General features: G+C 50.4%; 7 protein-coding genes across 7 annotated transcripts; all 7 read left to right on the top strand.

Moving 5' to 3' along the window:
- Positions 1–1,558: 1,558 nt before the first annotated feature.
- LOC139587556 (feather beta keratin-like) lies at positions 1,559–1,867 on the top strand. Its single transcript, XM_071421993.1, has one exon. It carries the CDS (start codon positions 1,559–1,561, stop codon positions 1,865–1,867), a length of 309 nt encoding a protein of 102 aa, XP_071278094.1.
- Positions 1,868–4,599: 2,732 nt separating this feature from the next.
- Positions 4,600–4,908, top strand: LOC139587555 (feather beta keratin-like). The gene has a single exon (XM_071421992.1). The coding sequence runs from the start codon at positions 4,600–4,602 to the stop codon at positions 4,906–4,908; it is 309 nt and encodes a 102-aa protein (XP_071278093.1).
- A 2,731-nt stretch (positions 4,909–7,639) lies between these two features.
- Positions 7,640–7,948, top strand: LOC139587554 (feather beta keratin-like). The gene has a single exon (XM_071421991.1). It carries the CDS (start codon positions 7,640–7,642, stop codon positions 7,946–7,948), a length of 309 nt encoding a protein of 102 aa, XP_071278092.1.
- A 2,481-nt stretch (positions 7,949–10,429) lies between these two features.
- Positions 10,430–11,176, top strand: LOC139587553 (feather beta keratin-like). Its single transcript, XM_071421990.1, has 2 exons — positions 10,430–10,454; positions 10,848–11,176. The coding sequence occupies exons 1-2, from the start codon at positions 10,430–10,432 to the stop codon at positions 11,174–11,176; spliced, it is 354 nt and encodes a 117-aa protein (XP_071278091.1).
- A 2,798-nt stretch (positions 11,177–13,974) lies between these two features.
- LOC139587552 (feather beta keratin-like) lies at positions 13,975–14,283 on the top strand. Its single transcript, XM_071421988.1, has one exon. It carries the CDS (start codon positions 13,975–13,977, stop codon positions 14,281–14,283), a length of 309 nt encoding a protein of 102 aa, XP_071278089.1.
- Positions 14,284–17,235: 2,952 nt separating this feature from the next.
- Positions 17,236–17,544, top strand: LOC139587551 (feather beta keratin-like). The gene has a single exon (XM_071421987.1). It carries the CDS (start codon positions 17,236–17,238, stop codon positions 17,542–17,544), a length of 309 nt encoding a protein of 102 aa, XP_071278088.1.
- Positions 17,545–20,274: 2,730 nt separating this feature from the next.
- On the top strand, positions 20,275–20,583 carry LOC139587550 (feather beta keratin-like). Its single transcript, XM_071421986.1, has one exon. It carries the CDS (start codon positions 20,275–20,277, stop codon positions 20,581–20,583), a length of 309 nt encoding a protein of 102 aa, XP_071278087.1.
- The last annotated feature ends 2,154 nt before the right edge of the window (positions 20,584–22,737 follow it).

Below are 22,737 nucleotides of genomic sequence, written 5' to 3'. Positions count from 1 at the left end.
ACAGAGGTCACTAAGACAGGATTTTGCCCTCCAAATTCAACTCTCACTGTCTCACATCATCTTGTATGACCTGCACTAGAAAATGCCTTGGAGGGGAAAAATTGTCCCATCCTTGTCTGCAGGAACAAGCTCCCTGGAAATCCATGGGCAAGGTGGGAATGAGTAAATGCACTGCAACGGGAAGGTCCTGATGCCCAGCACAGCCACAAAGCCCAGTGCAGCCTGACAAGGCTGTAAAGGAATGGGATCTCTCTCTCAAATGCAACCACAAACCAAAGCACACGTGTCCCATGGGTTGACTTCACACATGACACCCAATTTTCAGAGGCATTTGTGGTTTATTCTGGTTTCTGTGACATGTACCTTCCAAGTAAATCCTTCCAAACACCAACTCTCACTTTAAAGCTGCTGCCAAGGTCAGATGAACACAAGCACAGGATGAGGACATGGAATTGCAGAGCTGCAGGAAGGAAAACAGTCCCCAGCTCATGACTCGCCAGGCTGGGCTTGGAAAAATTGAGGATTTTCATTCACGTCACTTGAGAGAGTAAAAAGATCAACACGTTTGTTCTAAAAACGGAATGTACCAGGTCCTCCAGCTGCCCTTCTCATGTCGTCTTCTTATCCTTCACCAGTTTTCATTCTAGGTTTCACTCAGAGCACAGCAATGGGACCCCACAGTATGACCCAGCTGGGGCCAGCTGAGAAACACACAACAGATGAAAATACCACAAGACATTGCAGAGCATAAGAGGAATCCCCCAATCACAGGGATTGACCGGCCATATCCAGCAGGAAAGGCCGGGTATATAGACAGGTTTAGAAAGTTGGCAGCGTGACAGGGTGGGAGAGAATGTGATGGAAGGGGACACCCATCATCCCCAGAAGAGCTGCAAGGCCCAGATGGGCCTGACATGGCTGTGGGGGAATGAGGAGCCTCTCCACAAGACACCCACAAACCACAGCACCTATGGGACATTGGGTGGCTTCACTGTTCTCAACCAATGGTCCAAAGCTTTGGTCACATCTACATTCTCCAAAAAAACCATGGTCATCACCATCAACAGCCTTTGTTCTCTAATACTCACATTTTAAAGCTGCTGTCAATGTCAGATGGACACAGAATAAAAAGTAGGACATGACACAGCAGAGTTGTGGGATGGAAAATACTCCCCACCTCAGGACTCACCCCTCTGAGCCAGCCAGGAACTGTGGCCTGCAAAATGTCCCAAGGCCATGGGACAGGGCTGACCCGCCCATCCAGAACCAGCATAAAAGGCAGCCCAGAGCCTCTCTCCCTCATACACTTTTCCTCGCACCTTCGCCTCCTGCTCCTGCCAACAACAAGGTAAGCCTCAAGCCCTTGACTGTCCTCCGCCTGCAACACTGGCCCCTCTCTTCCAGCACGCAAAGCCCCGGACTCAGATGACCTCATGCCTCCCCAAAGCCCCACAACAGCCTCCACACTACCTCACTGTCCTGCATCACTGCCCCTCGCATGCCCACAACCCTGTCTAAACTCATTCCTTCTCTTCCAGGCACCCTCCACACCGCACCCATGGCCTGCAACAACATCTGCAGTCCCTGCGGACCCACCCCGCTGGCCAACAGCTGCAACGAGCCCTGTGCCCTGCAATGCCAGGATTCCCGCGTCATCATCAACCCTTCCCCTGTGCTGGTCACCCTGCCAGGACCCATCATGACCTCCTTCCCCCAGAACACCGCCGTCGGATCCACCTCCTCGGCTGCTCTGGGCACTGAGCTCAATGCCCAGGGACAGTCCATCTCTGGCGGATTTGGCTTTGGCCTTGGCTACGGCCTGGGAGGCCTGGGCTGCTATGGCAGAAGGGGCGGCTACATCTGCTAAGGGCCCTCAGCACCACCCCTGACACCACCAGCTCTGGCCTCTGCCAACAGCTCCTGCAAGCAAAGCACCTTGGCTGATGGTCTCTCTACTTCCACCTCACTCTGGATCCCTTCAAATTCTCTCTCTTGCCTTTAAAGTCTTATGCCTCAATAAAGTTTTCCTGCATCAAAGTCTTACATGTCTCCTCCTCTTTTTGAATTTGAAACCTCTCACACCCTCACCCATAACGTGGATGGCAAAGGGGCAGAACACCTTCCTAAACAAGTAGAACCCCAACAGTGACAACCAGGACTGCCACAGGAAGCTGGGTTGAATCATAATCATCCAGAACATGACAAAATCACATCTTCTGCCATACCAAAGCATTGACACAACAATGCTCTCCTGCTCCCTGCTCTGGTTAAGTCTCTCCATGCAAGCATATGCTGGACAAGATCTCCTCCCATCAGAACTCTCAAACCACACAAACAATCACATTATCATCCACCCTCAGAGAAACTCAGGAAGTGCTGCAAGGGCCTCCATCCTCTGTGCTCAAGGAATACTAACCAGAGAAGGATTTCCAGAACCATGGACACTTCAGGTTTTCATCTCCCTGCACACAGACACTCCAGCAGCTCTTCCACTCTGTGACCAACCTCACATTAAGAAAGGCTTCTCTGTTCTGCCCATGGAATTCCACCTTTTTTCACCTGTGCCATTGCTGACTTGTAACAACCCCATTCAGCCATGTCTCCTGGAAGTCCCAGCTCTCTGAGTCCTCTCTGAAAAATCCTTCCAGCCCTTTAAATATCTTGGTAGCCCTGAATTGGCCATGGTTTACTAAGTCTGTGATCTTCCTCCCCGAGGGACCCCAGACCACCTCACAGCAACTCATTTATGAGGATGTTGAAGAGTGGTGGACTCATGGAAATTACTCTAGAGTTACTTGATTTTAAGTTTGACTCCAGCTGGACAATTGGATCACAAGGCTCCAGATCATGTTGTTTCAATATTATATAAATAGAGCAGTCCACCTCACTCACCCTTTACACCACCTGTACATCCTTGCTTAGTCTGCGATGATGAAGTAGGGAGACACTGCCAAAGACATTGCTAAGAAATGGAGATAAACACCAGCCATGGCTCCCTCCCCATCTACAGTGAGATTCTTTTTTCTTTCTGTATGTAACATAGAGGTCACTAAGACATGGATTTTGCCTTTTAAAAGGCAAACTCTAAGTGCTCCTCATCATCTTCTAGGACCTGAACTCGGAAATGCTTTGTAGAGCAAAAAATTCACCCATCCTTGTGGGTCCCTGGAAATCCATGGGCAAGGTGGGAGAGAGTAAATGCACTGGAAGGCTCAGGTCCAAATGCAAGGCACAGCCACAAAGGCCCAACCAGCCTGACAGGGCTGTAATGGAATGAGATCCCTCCCTGAAAAACAGCCCCAAACAAAAGCACACCTATTCCATGGGCTGAACAGATTGATGACATCCCAATTTTCCTAGGTATTTGTGGTTTATTCTGGTTTCTCTGACATGCAACTTCCAAGCAAATCCTCCCAAATACCAACTCACTTTAAAGCTGCTGCCAAGATCAGATGGACTCGAGCACAAGAATAGGACATGGAATTGCAGAGTTGGAGGAAGGAAAACAGTCGCCAGTTCATGACTTGCCAGGTTGGGTTCAGAAAAACTGAAGTAATGACATTCATACATGTACCTTGAGAGAGTAAAAAAGTCAACACTATTATTCTGAAGACTGAATGGACCCAGGTGCTCCAAATACTGATCACATGCAATCTTCTTATCCTTCACTAGTTTTCCTTTCTAGGTTTCACTCAGAGCACAGCAATGGGACCCCACAGTGTGACCTAGCTGGGGCAAGCTGAGATGAGCACTAGAGATGAATAAAACACAAGACATTGCAGAGCATAACAGCAGACACCAAATAAAAGGGATTGTTTTCCCATATCCAGCAGGAAAGGCCTACATAAAGACAGGTTCAGAATGTTGCCAATGTGACAGGGAGGGGGGGAATGCAATGCAAGGGGACACCCGTCATACCCTTGAGGAGCTGCAGAGCCCAGACGAGACTGACATGGCTGTGGGGGAATGAGGAGCCTCTCCACAAGACACCCACAAACCACAGCACATATGGGACATTGGGTGGCTTCACTGTTGCCAACCAATGGTCCAAACCTTTGGTCACGTCTACAGTTTCCAAAAAAACCATCGTCATCATCATCATCAACAGCCTTTGGTCTCTAATACCTGCATTTTAAACCTGCCGCCAATGTCAGATGGACACGGACTCAAAAGTAGGACATGACACAGCAGAGTTGTGGGATGAAAAACACTCCCCACCTCAGGACTCACCACTCTGAGTAAACCAGGAACTGTGGCCTGCAAAATGCCCCAAGGCCATGGGACAAGGCTGTCCCACCCCTCCAGAACCAGCATAAAAGCCGGCCCAGAGCCTCTCTCCCTCACACACTTCTCCTCAAGCCTTCTCCTCCTGCTCCAGCAGACTACAAGGTGAGCCTCAAGCCCTGACCCTACTGCTGCTGATACCCCTGGCCCTCTCTTGCAGCACGCTCAGCCCCAGCCTCAGCAGCCCTCACACCTCCCCACAGCCCCACAACAGCCTCCACACACTCTTGCCCTTCCTACACTTCACCACCTGTACCCCAACGAAACCTGCCCGCTCACAAGCCTTCTCTTCCAGGCACCCTCCACACCACACCCATGGCCTGCAACAACCGCTGCAGTCCCTGCGGACCCACCCCGCTGGCCAACAGCTGCAACGAGCCCTGTGCCCTGCAATGCCAGGATTCCCGCGTCATCATCAACCCTTCCCCTGTGCTGGTCACCCTGCCAGGACCCATCATGACCTCCTTCCCCCAGAACACCGCCGTCGGATCCACCTCCTCCGCTGCTCTGGGCACTGAGCTCAATGCCCAGGGACAGCCCATCTCTGGCGGATTTGGCTTTGGCCTTGGCTACGGCCTGGGAGGCCTGGGCTGCTCTGGCAGAAGGGGCGGCTACATCTGCTAAGGGCCCTCAGCACCACCCCTGACACCACCAGCTCTGGCCTCTGCCAACAGCTCCTGCAAGCAAAGCACCTTGGCTCATATTTGCCCTACTTCCACCTCACTCTGGATCCATTCAAGTCTCTCTCTTGCCTTTTTATTCTTTTCCTCAATAAAGTTTTCCTGCATCAAAGTCTCACGGCTCCTCATCTTCTTGAATTTCAAAGCTCTCAAATCCTCGCCCTTGGGGGAGATGGCAAAGGGGCTCAACAGCTTCCTTAAAAAGTAGAACCCCACCAGTAACAACCAAAACTGTCACCGGAAGCAGAGTTGAATGCTCACCACCTAGAACATGAAAAAATCACATGGCCTGCCATACCAAAAGTTTTGACAAAACAATGCTCTCCTGCTCATTGCTCTGGCAAAATCTCTCCATGCCAGCATACCCTTGACAAGATCTCCTCCCATCAGAACTCAAAGCACACAAACAATCACAATAACTTCCACTCTCAGAGATACTCAGGTAGTGGCGCAAGCGCTTCCATCCCCTCTGCTCAAGGAAGCCTTTCCAGGGAAGGATTTCCAGATTCACAGACAGTTCAGGTTTTCATCTCCTGGGACAGAGAGACTCCTGCACCTCTCCTACTCTCTGACCACCCTAACACTAAATAAAGTTTGTCTGCTCTGCCCTTAGAATTCCATCTGTTTTCACTTGCCCTTGCTGACTTGTAAAACCTGCCACCAATCCAGCCTTGTCACCTGAAAGTCCCAGCTCTCTCACTCCTCTCTGAACAATCTTCCAGCCCTTTAAATATCTTGGTACCCCTGGACAGAACAACAGCCTTGATTCACTACCTTTTTGGGCTTCCTCCCCTCGGCACGCCAGAACTTTTCCCACTGATTCACATCATTTTTCAGGATGTTGAAGAGTGTCGGCCTCATGGATATGACTCTGGAGTTACTTCATTTGACCCTTGATTCCAGCACGACTTTGCATCATAAGGCTCCAGGTCATGTTGTTTTAATATGATATAAATAGAGCAGTCCAACTCACTGACCCTTTACACCATCTCTACATCCTTGCATAGTTTGCGATGATGCAGTAGGAGACAGTGCCAAAGACATTGCTACAAATGGAGGCAAACACCAGCCATGGCTTCCTCATAAGCCACAGTACAAATTTTCTTTCTGTATGTAACACAGAGGTCACTAAGACAGGATTTTGCCCTCCAAATTCAACTCTCACTGTCTCACATCATCTTGTATGACCTGCACTAGAAAATGCCTTGGAGGGGAAAAATTGTCCCATCCTTGTCTGCAGGAACAAGCTCCCTGGAAATCCATGGGCAAGGTGGGAATGAGTAAATGCACTGCAACGGGAAGGTCCTGATGCCCAGCACAGCCACAAAGCCCAGTGCAGCCTGACAAGGCTGTAAAGGAATGGGATCTCTCTCTCAAATGCAACCACAAACCAAAGCACACGTGTCCCATGGGTTGACTTCACACATGACACCCAATTTTCAGAGGCATTTGTGGTTTATTCTGGTTTCTGTGACATGTACCTTCCAAGTAAATCCTTCCAAACACCAACTCTCACTTTAAAGCTGCTGCCAAGGTCAGATGAACACAAGCACAGGATGAGGACATGGAATTGCAGAGCTGCAGGAAGGAAAACAGTCCCCAGCTCATGACTCGCCAGGCTGGGCTTGGAAAAATTGAGGATTTTCATTCACGTCACTTGAGAGAGTAAAAAGATCAACACGTTTGTTCTAAAAACGGAATGTACCAGGTCCTCCAGCTGCCCTTCTCATGTCGTCTTCTTATCCTTCACCAGTTTTCATTCTAGGTTTCACTCAGAGCACAGCAATGGGACCCCACAGTATGACCCAGCTGGGGCCAGCTGAGAAACACACAACAGATGAAAATACCACAAGACATTGCAGAGCATAAGAGGAATCCCCCAATCACAGGGATTGACCGGCCATATCCAGCAGGAAAGGCTTGGCATATAGACAGGTTTAGAAAGTTGGCAGCGTGACAGGGTGGGAGAGAATGTGGTGGAAGGGGACACCCATCATCCCCAGAAGAGCTGCAAGGCCCAGATGGGCCTGACATGGCTGTGGGGGAATGAGGAGCCTCTCCACAAACATACAAAAACCACAGCACCTATGGGACATTGGGTGGCTTCACTGTTAACACCCCACTCTCCAAAGCTTTGGTCACATCTGTAGCCTCCAAAAAACCATGGTCATCATCATTATCAACATCCTTTGGTCTCTAATATTTGCATTTAAATCTGCCATCGATGTCAGATGGACATGGAGTCAAAAGTAGGACATGACACAGCAGAGTTGTGGGATGCAAAACACTCCCCACCTCAGGACTCACCACTCTGAGTAAACCAGGAACTGTGGCCTGCAAAATGCCCCAAGGCCATGGGACAAGGCTGTCCCGCCCATCCAGAACCAGCATAAAAGCCAGCCCAGAGCCTCTCTCCCTCACACACTTCTCCTCAAGCCTTCTCCTCCTGCTCCTGCCAACAACCAGGTGAGCTTCAAGCCCCTGACCCTCCTGCACCTGCACCCCTGGCCCCTCTCTTCCAGCAGGCTCAGCGCCAGCCTCAGCAGCCCTCACGCCCCCCCACAGCCCCACAACAGCCTCCACACTCCCTCACGTGGGATACACTTTGCTTCCTGCAATCCCACACCCCTGCCCTGCCTCACCCCTCTCTTCCAGGCACCCTCCACACCACACCCATGGCCTGCAACAACATCTGCAGTCCCTGCGGACCCACCCCGCTGGCCAACAGCTGCAACGAGCCCTGTGCCCTGCAATGCCAGGATTCCCGCGTCATCATCAACCCTTCCCCTGTGCTGATCACCCTGCCAGGACCCATCATGACCTCCTTCCCCCAGAACACCGCCGTCGGATCCACCTCCTCCGCTGCTCTGGGCACTGAGCTCAATGCCCAGGGACAGCCCATCTCTGGCGGATTTGGCTTTGGCCTTGGCTACGGCCTGGGAGGCCTGGGCTGCTATGGCAGAAGGGGCGGCTACATCTGCTAAGGGCCCTCAGCACCACCCCTGACACCACCAGCTCTGGCCGCTGCCAACAGCTCCTGCAAGCAAAGCACCTTGGCTGATGGTCTCTCTACTTCCACCTCATACCTGATTCCTTCAGCTCCTTCCTTCTCAGCATTCTTTCACTTCAATAAAGTTTTCTTGCATCACAAACTGAGTTGCTACCTATTGTTTTTGAATTCCAATGGTCTCACATCCTCACCCTGTGCAATGCCAGCACTCAACAATTATGTGGAATGGAAAGGGAATAAAGAACATTTCTTAGCAAATATGTCCCCACCAGGAATACCCAATGCTGACATGGAAAACAGGGGAGAGTAGTGGACCTTCCTGAACATGACACAAGTCCATCCCCTCATCTACCAATGGCTTGGACACAACAACTCTCTCCTGGGCACTGCTCTGCCACAGTCACTCTATGCCAGCAGACACTTGAAAAATTCTCTTCCTAGCAGCACTTTTGAGTCCTCCCCATGGACAGAGGAACAAGAGCATCCATTTGGGCAGGAAATCTCGAGAGCAAGTGCTTCCATTACCTATGCTCAAGCAGACCTGGCAGGAGCAGGATTTCCACAATTATGGCCAGTTCAATTTTGGACCTCCAAGAAGATGGACCCCTTTGTCTCTTACACTCTGGGACAATCCACACATACTGAACAATCCTTCCTTCCTCTGCCCATGGAATTCCATCTATTTTCACTCGTGCACGGACCCCCTTTCCCTTCATGTGTGCACTGTTGAGAACAGCTGGGCTCCCGGACACTGGTGACAGTCCTCTGCCCAGCCTTGTCTCCTGAGAGTCCCAGCACTCTCAGCCTCTCCTCTAGTAAAGATTCTCCAGCCCTTGCACTACATGATGGCCCTCAACCTCTCTTCGTTCACTACCCCCTTGTGCTTCTTCAGCTGTTGAGGCCAGAACTGTCCATACCACTCCTCACAGAAGCTCACCAGTGCTCTAAAGAGAGGAGGGGCCACCTCTCACGACTTCATGGCCACAATTCCCTGAAATCTGTCTTGGACACAGGTGATACCCCACTAAAGTAACTCCCCACTGCAACCTTCTGGTCTGAGTTCTTGATCAGCACCACAGGATCCTGCTCACAAAAGCCACTTTTCAGACTCTCTGCCCACAGCATGAGCCAGGGCACAATGGAATTCATGTCCAGATCCAGAACTTCACATATTCCGCTCTTGAAATGCAGGACATTCCTTTAACCCTTAGTCTTAAGGTGCTTCTAACTTGTGGAATAGCCAAGTGGGGGCTCAGAGACTCCATCATCTGCCAGCTCACTGAGGAGGCAACTCAAATCTCCAACTGCCAACATGGAATGGAGGAGTCCAGGCACTCACACCTGGCACAGATGCACAGCCCAGACCAGCCTGACTGACCTGGGATACTTTGGGGCCCCTCTTCACAACACACACACAAAACCATGAGTTCCATGGGATGACCTCACTGATGACAACCCACCTCTCCAAATCTTGGTCATGTCTTCAGTCTCTTTTACACACACCATCAACACGTTACAGGAGGAATGGTTGTGATGGAAGGGGCAGCTCCTCATGCAAAGCACAGCTGCAAAGGCCAGACCAGTCTGACATGACTGTGGTGGAATGGGGCCCAAATTCACAGCACACACACAAAGTAAACAACACGAGTGCCACAGAATGACCTCACTGATGACACCCATATTGTTCCTAGGATTTTGTTGTGTATTCTGGTTTCTCTGACACACATCTTGCAAGAAAATCCTCCCAAATTCCAGCTCACTTAAACACTGCTGTCAAGGTCAGATGGAAATGGCATCAAGACCAGGACCTGACACTGAAGGATTATGGGAAAGAAAACACTCCCCACATCACAACGTGAAAGTCTATGTCAGGCAAAACCAATGTTAAAATTTTTCTTCTAGTACCTCTACTGAGTAACAAGGTCGGCCATCTTTTTCTGAAAAGTGAAAGCCTGTAGTTCCTCCAACTGCTCCTCAGATCTTCTTCTTATCCTTCACCACGTTTCCTTTCCAGGTTTCACTCAGAGCCCAGCAATGGGATCCCACAGTGTGACCGTGTTGGATCCTGCTAAGACAAGTGCCACAGGAAGAACAAACAAAAGACATCGGAGAGCAGAAAAGGGATCACAGGGATTGTTCTCCCATATGCAGCAGGAAAGGCCTGGCATATACACAGGTTGAGAATGTTGGCAAAGGGACAGGGAGGGAGAGAATGGGATGGAAGGGGACACCCTTCATCTCCGGAAGAGCTGCAAAGCCCAGATGAGCCTGACATGGCTGTGGGGAAATGAGGACCTTCTCCACAAGACACACACAAACCACAGCACACATGGGATATTGCGTGACTTCACTGTGGGCACCCCACTGCCCAAAGCTCACGTACACAGCCCTCCACAAAAAACATCCTCATGCACCGCCCTTGGTCTCTAATACTTGCATTTAAAAGCTGCCGCCAATGTCAGATGGACATGGAGTCAAAAGTAGGACATGACATTGCAGAGCTGTGGGATGAAAAACACTCCTCACCTCATGACTCACCACTATGAGCTAACCAGGAACTGTGGCCTGCAAAATGCCCCAAGGCTGTCCCGCCCCTCCAGAACCAGCATAAAAGAGAGCCCAGAGACTCTCTCCCTCACACACTTCTCCTCAAGCCTTCTCCTCCTGCTCCAACAGACTACAAGGTAAGCCTCAAGCCCTGACCCTCCTGCTCCTGTAACACTGGCCCCTCTCTTCCAGCATGCAAAGCCCCAGGCTCAGCAGACCTCATACCTCCCCAAAGCCCCACAACAGCCTCCACACTCCCTCACCCTCCTGCATCACTGCCCCTCGCATGCCCACAACCCTGTCTAAACTCATCCCTTCTCTTCCAGGCATCCTCCAAACCACACTCATGGCCTGCAACAACCGCTGCAGTCCCTGCGGACCTACCCCGCTGGCCAACAGCTGCAACGAGCCCTGTGCCCTGCAATGCCAGGATTCCCGCGTCATCATCAACCCTTCCCCTGTGCTGGTCACCCTGCCAGGACCCATCATGACCTCCTTCCCCCAGAGCACCGCCGTCGGATCCACCTCCTCCGCTGCTCTGGGCACTGAGCTCAATGCCCAGGGACAGCCCATCTCTGGCGGATTTGGCTTTGGCCTTGGCTACGGCCTGGGAGGCCTGGGCTGCTATGGCAGAAGGGCCGGCTACATCTGCTAAGGGCCCTCAGCACCACCCCTGACACCACCAGCTCTGGCCTCTGCCAACAGTTCCTGCAAGCAAAGCACCTCGGCTGATGGTCCTTCTACTTCCACCACACTCTGGATCCCTTCAAATTCTCTCCCGTGCCTTTTAATGCTTTTTCGTTAATAAAGTTTTCCTGCATCAAAGCCTCACATGTCTCCTCTTCATTTGAATTCCAAAACTCTCACACCCTCACCCTTGGCTGGATGGCAAAGGGGCACAACACCTTCCTAAACAAGTAGAACCCCAACAGTAACAATCAGGAGTGCCACAGGAAGCTGGGTTGAATCATAATCATCCAGAATATGACAAAATCACATCTCCTGCCATTCCAAAGGCTTTGACACAACAATGCTCTCCTGCTCTCTGCTCTGGTTAAGTCTCTCCATGCAAGCATATGTTTGACAAAATCCCCTCCCATCACAACTCTCAAACCACACAATCAATCACAATATCATTCACTCTCAGAGAAACTCAGAAAGTGCTGCAAGGGTTTCCATCCCCTCTGCTCAAGGAAGGCTACCCAGGGAAGGATTTCCAGAACCATGGACACTTCAGGTTTTCATCTCTCTGGACAAATAAACTCCTCCACCTCTTCCACTCTGTGACCAACCTCAAACTAAGAAAGGCTTGTCTGCTCAGCCCTTGGAATTCCATCTGTTTTTACTTGTGCCATTGCTGACTTTTCCTTCACATGTGCGGCACTGAGAAGAGATGTCATCCCTCGGCTTCATTCCCTGCCATCCGGGATTTACACACACTGGTAACAAGCCCCATCTAGTCTGGTTTCCTGGAAGTCCCAGCTATTTAAGTTCAATATGAAAAATCCTTTCAGCCCTTTATTATTAATATTTTGGTAGTCCTGAACTGACCTTGATTCCCTAAGTCTGTGGGCGTCCGCCTCTGGGGAGCCCCAGAACTTCTCACACTGACTCATGTCATTTTTGAGGATGTTGAAAAGAGTTAGCCACAGGGATACAACTATTGAGCTACTTCATTTGGATTTTGACTCCAGCTTGACTTTGCATCACAAGGCTCCAGGTCACATTGTTTCAATATTATATAAATAGAGCAGTCCACATCACTGACCCTTTACACCATCTGTACATCCTTGCATGGTCTGGGATGATGAAGGAGGAGACACTGCCAAAGACATTGCTAAGAGGTGGAGGTAAACACCAGCCATGGCTCCCTCATCACCCACAGTAAAATTCTTTCTTTCTCTATGGAAAACAGAGGTCACTAACACAGGATTTTGCCCTCCAAATTCAACTCTAACTGCCCAACATCACCTTGTATGATCTGCACGAGGAAACGCTTTGTAGGGGAAAAAATTGTCCCATCCTTGAGTTCAGGAACAGGGCCCCTGGAAAGCCATGGGAAGGTGGGAGGGAGTAAATGCACTGGAAAGGGCAGGTCTACTGCCTTGCACAGCCACAAAGCCCAAAGTAGCCTGACAGGGCTGTAAAGAAATGGGGTCCCTCTCTCAAATGCAGCCACAAACCAAAGCACACCTGTCCCATGGGTTGAACTCATTGCTGACATCCCAACTTTCAGAGGCATTTGTGGTTTATTTTGGTTTCTCTTACAGGCATCCACCAAGTAAATCCTTCCAAATACCAACTCACACTTTAAAGCTGATGCCAAGGTGAGATGGACATGCTCACAAGAGCAGGATTTGGAATTGTAGAGTTGCAGGAAGGAACTCGTGACTCGTCAGGCTGGGCTACGAAAAACTGATGTCCTGATTTCCATTCAGGTACCTTGAGAGAGTAAAAAAGTCAATACATTTCTTCTGAAAATTGAATGTATTCAGGTCCTTCAAGGGTTCCACACACATCATCTTCTTATCCTTCACTAGGTTTCCTTTCAAGGTGCCACTCAGAGCGCAGCAATGGGACCCCCACAGTGTAACCTACCTGAGACCAGCTGAGATGAGCACTAATGATGAAGTAACACAAGATATTCCAGGGCCAGACAAGAGACCACAAACCACAGGAATTGTTTTCCAATATCCAGCAGGAAAGGCCTGATACATAAACAAGTTTAGAATGTTGGCACTGGGACAGGGAGGGAGAGATGTGATTGAAGGGGACACCTGTCAGCCGCAGAAGAGCTGCAAAGCCCAGAAGGTCCTAATATGGCTGTGGGGGAATGAGGACCCACTCCACAAGACACCCACAAGCCACAGCACACATGGGACATTGCGTGACTTCACTGTTGACACTTCATTATCCAAAGCTTTGGTCACATCCACGCCACTCCACAAAAAACATCATCATCAACATCGTTTGGTCTCTAATACTTGCATTTAAAGTTTCTGAGGTCAGATAGACACACATTAAAAAGCAGTTCATGACAGTGTAGAGTTACAGGATGAAAAACACTCCCCACCTCAGGACTCACCACTTAGCCAGCAAGGAACTCTGGCCTGCAAAATGCCCGAAGGCCATGGGACAAGGTTGTCCCACCCCTCCAGAACCAGCATATAAGCCAGCCCAGAGCCTCTCTCCCTCACACACTTCTCCTGATACCTTTGCCTCTTGCACCTGCCAGCAACAAGGTGAGCCTCATACTCCTTACCCTCCTGCTCCTGCACCCCTGGCCCCTCTCTTCCAGCACACACAGCCCAAGGCTCAGCAGCCCTCACACATCCCCACAGCTCAACAACAGCCTCCACACTCCCTCACCCTCCTGCATCCCTGCCCCTCGCACCCCCACACCCCTGCCCTGCCTCACCCCTCTCTCTTCCAGGCACCCTCCACACCACACCCATGGCCTGCAACAACATCTGCAGTCCCTGCGGACCCACCCCGCTGGCCAACAGCTGCAACGAGCCCTGTGCCCTGCAATGCCAGGATTCCCGCGTCATCATCAACCCTTCCCCTGTGCTGGTCACCCTGCCAGGACCCATCATGACCTCCTTCCCCCAGAGCACCGCCGTCGGATCCACCTCCTCCGCTGCTCTGGGCACTGAGCTCAATGCCCAGGGACAGCCCATCTCTGGCGGATTTGGCTTTGGCCTTGGCTACGGCCTGGGAGGCCTGGGCTGCTATGGCAGAAGGGCCGGCTACATCTGCTAAGGGCCCTCAGCACTACCCCTGACACCACCAGCTCTGGCCTCTGCCAACAGCTCCTGCAGGTAAAGCACCTGGGCTGATGGTCTCTCTACTTCTACCTCACACCTGATACATTCAGCTTCTTCTTTCCCATCATTCTTTCACTTCAATAAATTTTTCTTGCACCACAAACTGAGTTGCTTCCTCATCTTTTTGAATTCCAATGGTCTCACATCCTCACCCTGTGCAATGCCAGCACTCAGCCATTGTGTTGGATGGAATGGGAGTAAAGAACATTTTTTAGCAAATATGTCCTCACCAGGAATAACCAATGCTGACATGGGAAACAGGGGAGAAGGGTGAAGTTTCCAGAACATGACACAAAGCAATCATCTCATCTACCAGAGGCTTGGACACAATCATTCTCTCCTGGGCACTGCTCCACCAAAATCACACTAGGCCACCATACACTTGAAATATTCTCTTCCCAGCAGCACTCTTAAGTCTTCCCTGTGAACAGAGGAATAACATCATGCACTTGGGCAGGAACTCCACAGTTCAAATGCTTCCATCCCCATTACTTAAGCAGGCCCACCAGGAGCAGTATTTCCAGCATTATGTCCAGTTCAGTTTTGGACCTCCAAGAAGAGGGACCCCAATGCCTCGTACACTCTGGAACCATCCACACACACTGAAAAATTCTTGCGTCCCTTGCCTATGGAATTCCACCTAATTTCCATTGTGCATGTGCCTTCTATCCCTTCATGTGTGCAGTGCTGAGAACAGCTGCGTTCCCACACAGTGGTGACACCACCCTGCCCTGCCTTGTCTTCTGAGAGGCCCAGCTCGCTCAGTCTCTCCACTAGCAAGGATCCACCAGGCCCTTGAGTATCTGCTGGCCCTCATCTGCTCTTTGTCCACTAACCCCTTGTGCTTCTTCCCATGTGGAGGCCAGAACTGTCTACACCACTGCACAGTAGGGATCTGACCAGTGCTCCAAAGAGAGGAAGGGCCACTATTCCTGACTTCATGGCAACAAGTTTCTGAAATCTGTCTTGGACACAGGTGACACCCCACTGATGGAATTCCCCATCGCAACCTGCTCTTCACTCTGTTCTCAATCAGCACCACAGGGTCTTACTCACAAAAGCCACTTTTCAGAATCTCTGCCCACAGCATGAGTCAGGGTCAAGTGCAATTCCTGTCCAGATGCAGACCTTCTCATTTCTCTTGCCTAAACTTTTGGAGATTCCTTTAACCCTCAGTCTTGAGGCCCCTCTGAGTCGTTGAAGAGCCAAGAGAAGCCTCAGACCCTCCATCATTTGCCAACACGCTGACGAGGCAACTCTCCCACTGCTGACAAGGAATGGAAATGTCCAGGCGCTCACACCTGGCACAGATGCAAAGCCCAGACCAGCCTGACTGACCTGGGATACTTTGGGGCCCCACTGAATAACACACCCACATACCCAATACCATGAGTTCTACGGGCTGACTTCACTCATGACACCCCACCTCTCCAAATCTTGGTCACATCTTCAGCCCTCATTGACAGACACCATCAACACCAGACTTTCGAGTACTCACACTTTAAAGGAGGAATGACCATGATGGAAGGGGCAGCTCCTCATGCACAGCACAGCTGCAAAGCCCACACCAGCCTGACACGTCTACAGTCAGGAATGGGGCCCCTCTTCATAACGTACCCAGAAATTAAAGAACAAAAGTGCCATAAAATTACCTCACTGATGACATCCATAATTTTCTTGAGCTTTTGGTCTATATTTTGGTTCCTCTGACACACATCTTCCAAGCAAACCATCCCAAATATCCACACACTTAAAACCTGACACCAAGCTCAAATGGACATGGCCTCAAGAGCAGGACATGACACTCAAGGATTCTGGAAAGGAAAACATTCCCCACATCAACGCTAAAAAGTCCAAGACAGACAAAAACGATGTTACAATTTCCATTCAAGGACCTCTAGAGTGGAATAAATTCAACCCTTGCCATATAAAAATAAATGTCCACAGTTCCTTTAACTGCTCCTCAAGTATACTTTTCCTGCAAAAGTTTTCCTTTCCAGATTTCACTCAGAGCCCAGCAATGGGACCCCACAGTGTGACCATGCTGGGCCCAGTTGAGATGAGTGCTACAGATGAACCAACACAAGACACTGGGCAGCAGGTGAGGTGTCACAGGGATTGTTTTGCTATACCCAGCAGGAAAGGCTTGGCAGATAAAAAGGATCAGAATGTTAGCAATGGGACAGGGAGGGAGAGAATGTGATTGAAGAGGACACATGTCACCCCCAGAAGAGCTGCAAAGCCCAGATGAGCCTGACGTGGCAGTGGGGGAATGAGGAGCCTCTCCACAAGACACCCACAAACCACAGCACACCAGGGCCAGGAGGTGACTTCACTGTTAACACCCCAATGTCCTAAGCTTTTGTCACATCTACATCCCTCTACAAAAAAACATCATCATCAACATCCTTTGGTCTCTAATACTTGCATGTTAAAGCTGCTGACAAGGACAGATGGACACGGACTCAAAAGCAGAACATGACACAGCAGAGTCGTGGGATGCAAAACTCTCCCCACCTCAGGACTCACCACTCTGAGTAAACCAGGAATTGTGGCCTGCAAAATGCCCCAAGGCCATGGGACAAGGCTGTCCCACTCCTCCAGGACCAGCATAAAAGCCGGCCCAGAGCCTCTCTCCCTCACACACTTCTCCTCAAGCCTTCTCCTCCTGCTCCTGCTGACTACAAGGTGAGACTCAAGCCCTGACCCTCCTGCTCCTGCACCCCTGGCTCCTCTCTTCCAGGCTGCTCAGCTCCAGCCTCAGCAGCCCTCACGCCTCTCCACAGCCCCCACACTCGCTTGCCCTTCTCAAACTTCACACCTCAAACTCCCCCAAACCTGCCCTTCCTCAACCCTCTCTCTTCCAGGCATCCTCCACACCACACTCATGGCCTGCAACAACATCTGCAGTCCCTGCGGACCCACCCCGCTGGCCAACAGCTGCAACGAGCCCTGTGCCCTGCAATGCCAGGATTCCCGCGTCATCATCAACCCTTCCCCTGTGCTGGTCACCCTGCCAGGACCCATCATGACCTCCTTCCCCCAGAACACCGCCGTCGGATCCACCTCCTCCGCTGCTCTGGGCACTGAGCTCAATGCCCAGGGACAGCCCATCTCTGGCGGATTTGGCTTTGGCCTTGGCTACGGCCTGGGAGGCCTGGGCTGCTATGGCAGAAGGGCCGGCTACATCTGCTAAGGGCCCTCAGCACCACCCCTGACACCACCAGCTCTGGCCTCTGCCAACAGCTCCTGCAAGCAAAGCACCTTGGCTGATGGTCCTTCTACTTCCACCTCACTCTGGATCCCTTCAAATTCTCTCCCTTGCCCTTGAAGTCTTATGCCTCAATAAAGTTTTCCTGCATCAAAGTCTCACATGTCTCTTCCTCTTTCTGAATTTGAAACCTCTCACACCCTCACCCATAACGTGGATGGCAAAGGGGCACAACACCTTCCTCAACAAGTAGAACCCCAATAGTGACAACCAGGACTGCCACAGGAAGCTGGCTTGAATGGTGATCATCCAGAACATGACAAAATCCCATCTTCTGCCATACCAAAGGCTTTGACACAACAATGCTCTACTACTCACTGCTCTGGTTAAGTCTCTCCATGCAAGCATATGCTTGACAAGATCTCCTCCCATCACAACTCTCAAACCACACAAACAATCACAATATCATTCACTCTCAGAGAAACTCAGGAAGTGCTGCAACGGCCTCCATCCTCTGTGCTCAAGGAATGCTAACCAGAGAAGGATTTCCAGAACCATGGACACTTCAGGTTTTCATCTCCCTGCACACAGACACTCCAGCAGCTCTTCCACTCTGTGACCAACCTCACATTAAGAAAGGCTTGTCTGTTCTGCCCATGGAATTCCACCTTTTTTCACCTGTGCCATTGCTGACTTGTAACAACCCCACATTCAGCCTTGTCTCCTGGAAGTCCCAGCTCTCTGAGTCCTCTCTGAAAAATCCTTCCAGCCTTTTAAATATCTTGGTAGCCCTGAACTGGCCATGGTTTAGTAAGTCTATGAGTTTCCTCTCCTGGGGACCCCAGACCACCTCACAGCAACTCATATAATTTATGAGGATGTTGAAGAGTGTTGGAGTCATGGAAATGACTCTAGAGTTACTTGATTTAAAGTTGACTCCAGCTGGACAATTGGATCACAAGGCTCCAGATCATGTTGTTTAAGTATTTATGAATAGAGCAGTCCACCTCACTGACCCTTTACACCACCTGTACATCCTTGCTTAGTCTGCGATGATGAAGTAGGGAGACAGTGCCAAAGACATTGCTAAGAAGTGAAGGTAAATACCAGCCATGGCTCCCTCCCCATCTACAGTGAGATTCTTTTGTCCTGTGTCTAACAGAGAGGTCACTAAGACATGGATTTTGCCTTTTAAAATCAACTCTAATTGCTCCTCATCATCTTCTAGGACCTGAACTTGGAAATGTTTTGAAGAGGAAAAAATTGACCTATCCTTGTGGGTCCCTGGAAATCCATAGGCAAGGTGGGAGGGAGTAAATGCACTGGAAGGCTCAGGTCCTAATTCCTGGCACAGCCACAAAGCTCCAACCAGCCTGACAAGGCTGCAAATGAAAGAGATCCCTCTCTCAAACGCAGCCCCAAACAAAAGCACACCTATTCCATGGGCTGAACAGATTGATGACATCCCAATTTTCCTAGGTATGTCTGGTTTATTCTGGTTTCTCTGACAGGCAACTTCCAAGCAAATCCTCCCAAAAACCAACTCTCACTTTAAAACTGCTGCCAAGATCAGATGGACTCGAGCACAAGAATAGGACATGGAATTGCAGATCTGCAGGAAGGAAAACAGTCACCAGCTCATGACTCGCCAGGCTGGGCTCAGAAAAACTGAAGTAATGACATTCATACATGTACCTTGAGAGAGTAAAAAAGTCAACACTATTATTCTGGAAACTGAACGTACCCAGTAGGTGCTCCAACTACTGATCACATGCAATCTTCTTATCCTCACTAGTTTTCCTTTCTAGGTTTCACTCAGAGCACAGCAATGGGACCCCAAAGTGTGACCTAGCTGGGGCCAGCTAAAATGAGCACTAGAGATGAATAAAACAAAAGACATTGCAGAGCATAACAGCAGACACCAAATAAAAGGGATTGTTTTCCCATATCCAGCAGGGAAGGCCTACATAAAGACAGGTTCAGTATGTTGCCAATGGGACAGGGAGGGGGGGAATGCAATGCAAGGGGACACCCGTCATACCCTTGAGGAGCTGCAGAGCCCAGACGAGACTGACATGGCTGTGGGGGAATGAGGAGCCTCTCCACAAGACACCCACAAACCACAGCACATATGGGACATTGGGTGGCTTCACTGTTGCCAACCAATGGTCCAAAGCTTTGGTCACGTCTACATTCTCCAAAAAAACCATCAACATCATCATCAACAGCCTTTGGTCTCTATTACTTGCATTTTAAAGCTGCCGCCAATGTCAGATGGACACGGACTCAAAAGTAGGACATGACAAAGCAGAGTTGTGGGATGAAAAACACTCCCCACCTCAGGACTCACCACTCTGAGTAAACCAGGAACTGTGGCCTGCAAAATGCCCCAAGGCCATGGGACAAGGCTGTCCCGCCCCTCCAGAACCAGCATAAAAGCCGGCCCAGAGCCTCTTCCCTCACACACTTCTCCTCAAGCCCTCTCCTCCTGCTCGTGCTGACAACCAGGTGAGCTTCAAGCCCTGACCCTCCTGCTCCTGCACGCCTGGCCCCTCCCTCCAGCACACATCCCCAGCCTCAGCAGCCCTCACACCTCCCCACAGCCCCACAAAAACCTCCACACTCCCTCACTCTCCTGCATCACTGCCCCACGCACACCCACATCCCTGTCTAACCTCATCCCTCTCTCTTCCAGGCACCCTCCACACCACACCCATGGCCTGCAACAACATCTGCAGTCCCTGCGGACCCACCCCGCTGGCCAACAGCTGCAACGAGCCCTGTGCCCTGCAATGCCAGGATTCCCGCGTCATCATCAACCCTTCCCCTGTGCTGGTCACCCTGCCAGGACCCATCATGACCTCCTTCCCCCAGAACACCGCCGTCGGATCCACCTCCTCCGCTGCTCTGGGCACTGAGCTCAATGCCCAGGGACAGCCCATCTCTGGCGGATTTGGCTTTGGCCTTGGCTACGGCCTGGGAGGCCTGGGCTGCTATGGCAGGAGGGGCGGCTACATCTGCTAAGGGCCCTCAGCACCACCCCTGACACCACCAGCTCTGGCCTCTGCCAACAGCTCCTGCAAGCAAAGCACCTCGGCTCATATTTGCCCTCCTTCCACCTCACCCTGGATCCCTTCAAGTCCTCTACCTTGCCTTTTTATTCTTTGCCTCAATAAAGTTTTTCTGCATCAAATCCTCACGTCTCCTCTTCTTTTTGAATTTCTAAACTCTCACACCTTCCCACATGGGGTGGATGGCAAAGGGGCACAACACCATCCTAAACATGTAGGGCCCCAAGAGTAACAACCAAGACAGCCACAGGAAGCAGGGTGGAATGGTGATCATCCAGAACATGACAAAATCACATCTCCTGCCATACCAATGTTTTTGACACAACAATGCTCTCCTGCTCATTCCTCTGCTAAAATCTCTCTATGCCAGCATTCACTTGACAAGATCCCCTCCCATCAGAACTCTCAAACCACACAAACAATCACAATATTATCCACCCCCAGAGAAACTCAGGAAGTGCTGCAAGGGCTTCCATCCTCTGTGCTCAAGGACGGCCACCCAGAGAAGGATTTCCAGAACTATGGACACTTCAGGTTTTCCTCTCTCTCAACAGAGAGACTCCTGCAACTCTTCTACTCTGTGACCAACCTCACACTACAAAAGTCTTGTCTGCTCAGCCCATGGAATTCTATCTGTTTTCATTTTGCCATTTCCAACTTCTAAAACCCCACATTCAGCCCTGTCTTCCAGAAGTCCCAGCTCTCTCAGTCCCTTGTGAAAAATCCTCCAGGCCTTTAAATATCTTGGTGGCCCCTTAACTGGCCTTCATTCACTAAGTCTGTGGGCCCCCTTGCCTGAGGACCCCGAACCTGCTCACACCAACTCACATCATTTTAGAGGATGTTGAACAGTTTTGGCCTCATGGACGCGACTCTTGAGCTGCTTCATTTGAAGTTTGACTCAGCCTTAACTTTGGATCACAAGGCTCCAGGTCATGGTGTTTCAATATTATATAAATGGAGCAGTCCACATCACTGACCCTTCACACCACCTGTACATCCTTGCATAGTCTGCAATGATGCAGTAGGCAACAGTGCCAAAGACATTGCTACAAGGTGGAGGTAAACACCAGCCATGGCTCCCTCATCATCCACAGTAAGATTCTTTTTTTCTGTAGGCAACACAGAGGTCACTAAGACAGGATTTTGCCCTCCATAATCAACTCTAACTGCTCCTCATCACCTTGGACAAGCTCAACAAAGAAAACAAAAAATTGTCCCATCCTTGTGTGCAGGAACAAGGTTCCTGGAAATCCATGGGCAAGGTGGGAGGGAGTAAATGCACTGGAAGGGGCAGGACCTGATGCCCAGCATAGCCACAATGCCCAGTGCAGCCGGACAGGGCTGTAAAGGAATGGGATCTCTCTCTCAAATGCAGCTACAAACCAAAACACACCTGTCCCATGGGCTGACTTCATTGATGACACCCCAATTCTCATAGGCATTTGTGGTTTATTCTCGTTTCTTTGAGACGCACCCTCTAAGTAAATCCTCTTAAATACCAACTCTCACTCTTAAGCTGCTGCCAAGATCAGATGGACATGCTCACAAGAGCAGGACATGGAAATGTAGAGTTGCCAGAAGGAAAACAGTCTCCAGCTCATGACTTGTCAGGCTGGTCTTGGAAAAACTGATGTTAAGATTTTCATTCAGGTACCTTGAGAGAGTAAAATGGTCAAGACATTTCTTCTGAAAAATGAATGCATCCATGTTTTTCAACTGCTCCACAGACATCACCTTCTTATCCTTCACTAGTTTTCCTTTCCAAGTGTCACACAGAGTCCAGCAATGGGACTCAACAGTATGACTAAGCAGGGGCCAGCTGAAATCAGTGCTACAGATGAATAAACCCAAGATATTTCAGGGCCTGATAAGTGTCCCCAAACCACAGGGATTGTTTTCCCATCTCCATCAGGAAAGGCCTGACATATAGACAGATATAGAATGTTGGCAATGGGACAGGGAGGAACAGAATGCAATGGAAATGGACACCCATCATCCCTTAGAAGAGCTGCAAAGCCCAGATGAATCTGACGTGGCTGTGGGGGAATGAGGACCCTCCCCATAAGACATCCACAAACCACAGCACACATGGGACATTGGGTGG

The sequence above is a fragment of the Agelaius tricolor genome, unplaced genomic scaffold, assembly GCF_023055355.1.
Source record: "Agelaius tricolor isolate 1412-34295 unplaced genomic scaffold, bAgeTri1.0.p SCAF_2, whole genome shotgun sequence".
NCBI lineage: Eukaryota > Metazoa > Chordata > Aves > Passeriformes > Icteridae > Agelaius > Agelaius tricolor.
This window is presented reverse-complemented; position numbering and strand designations above follow the sequence as displayed.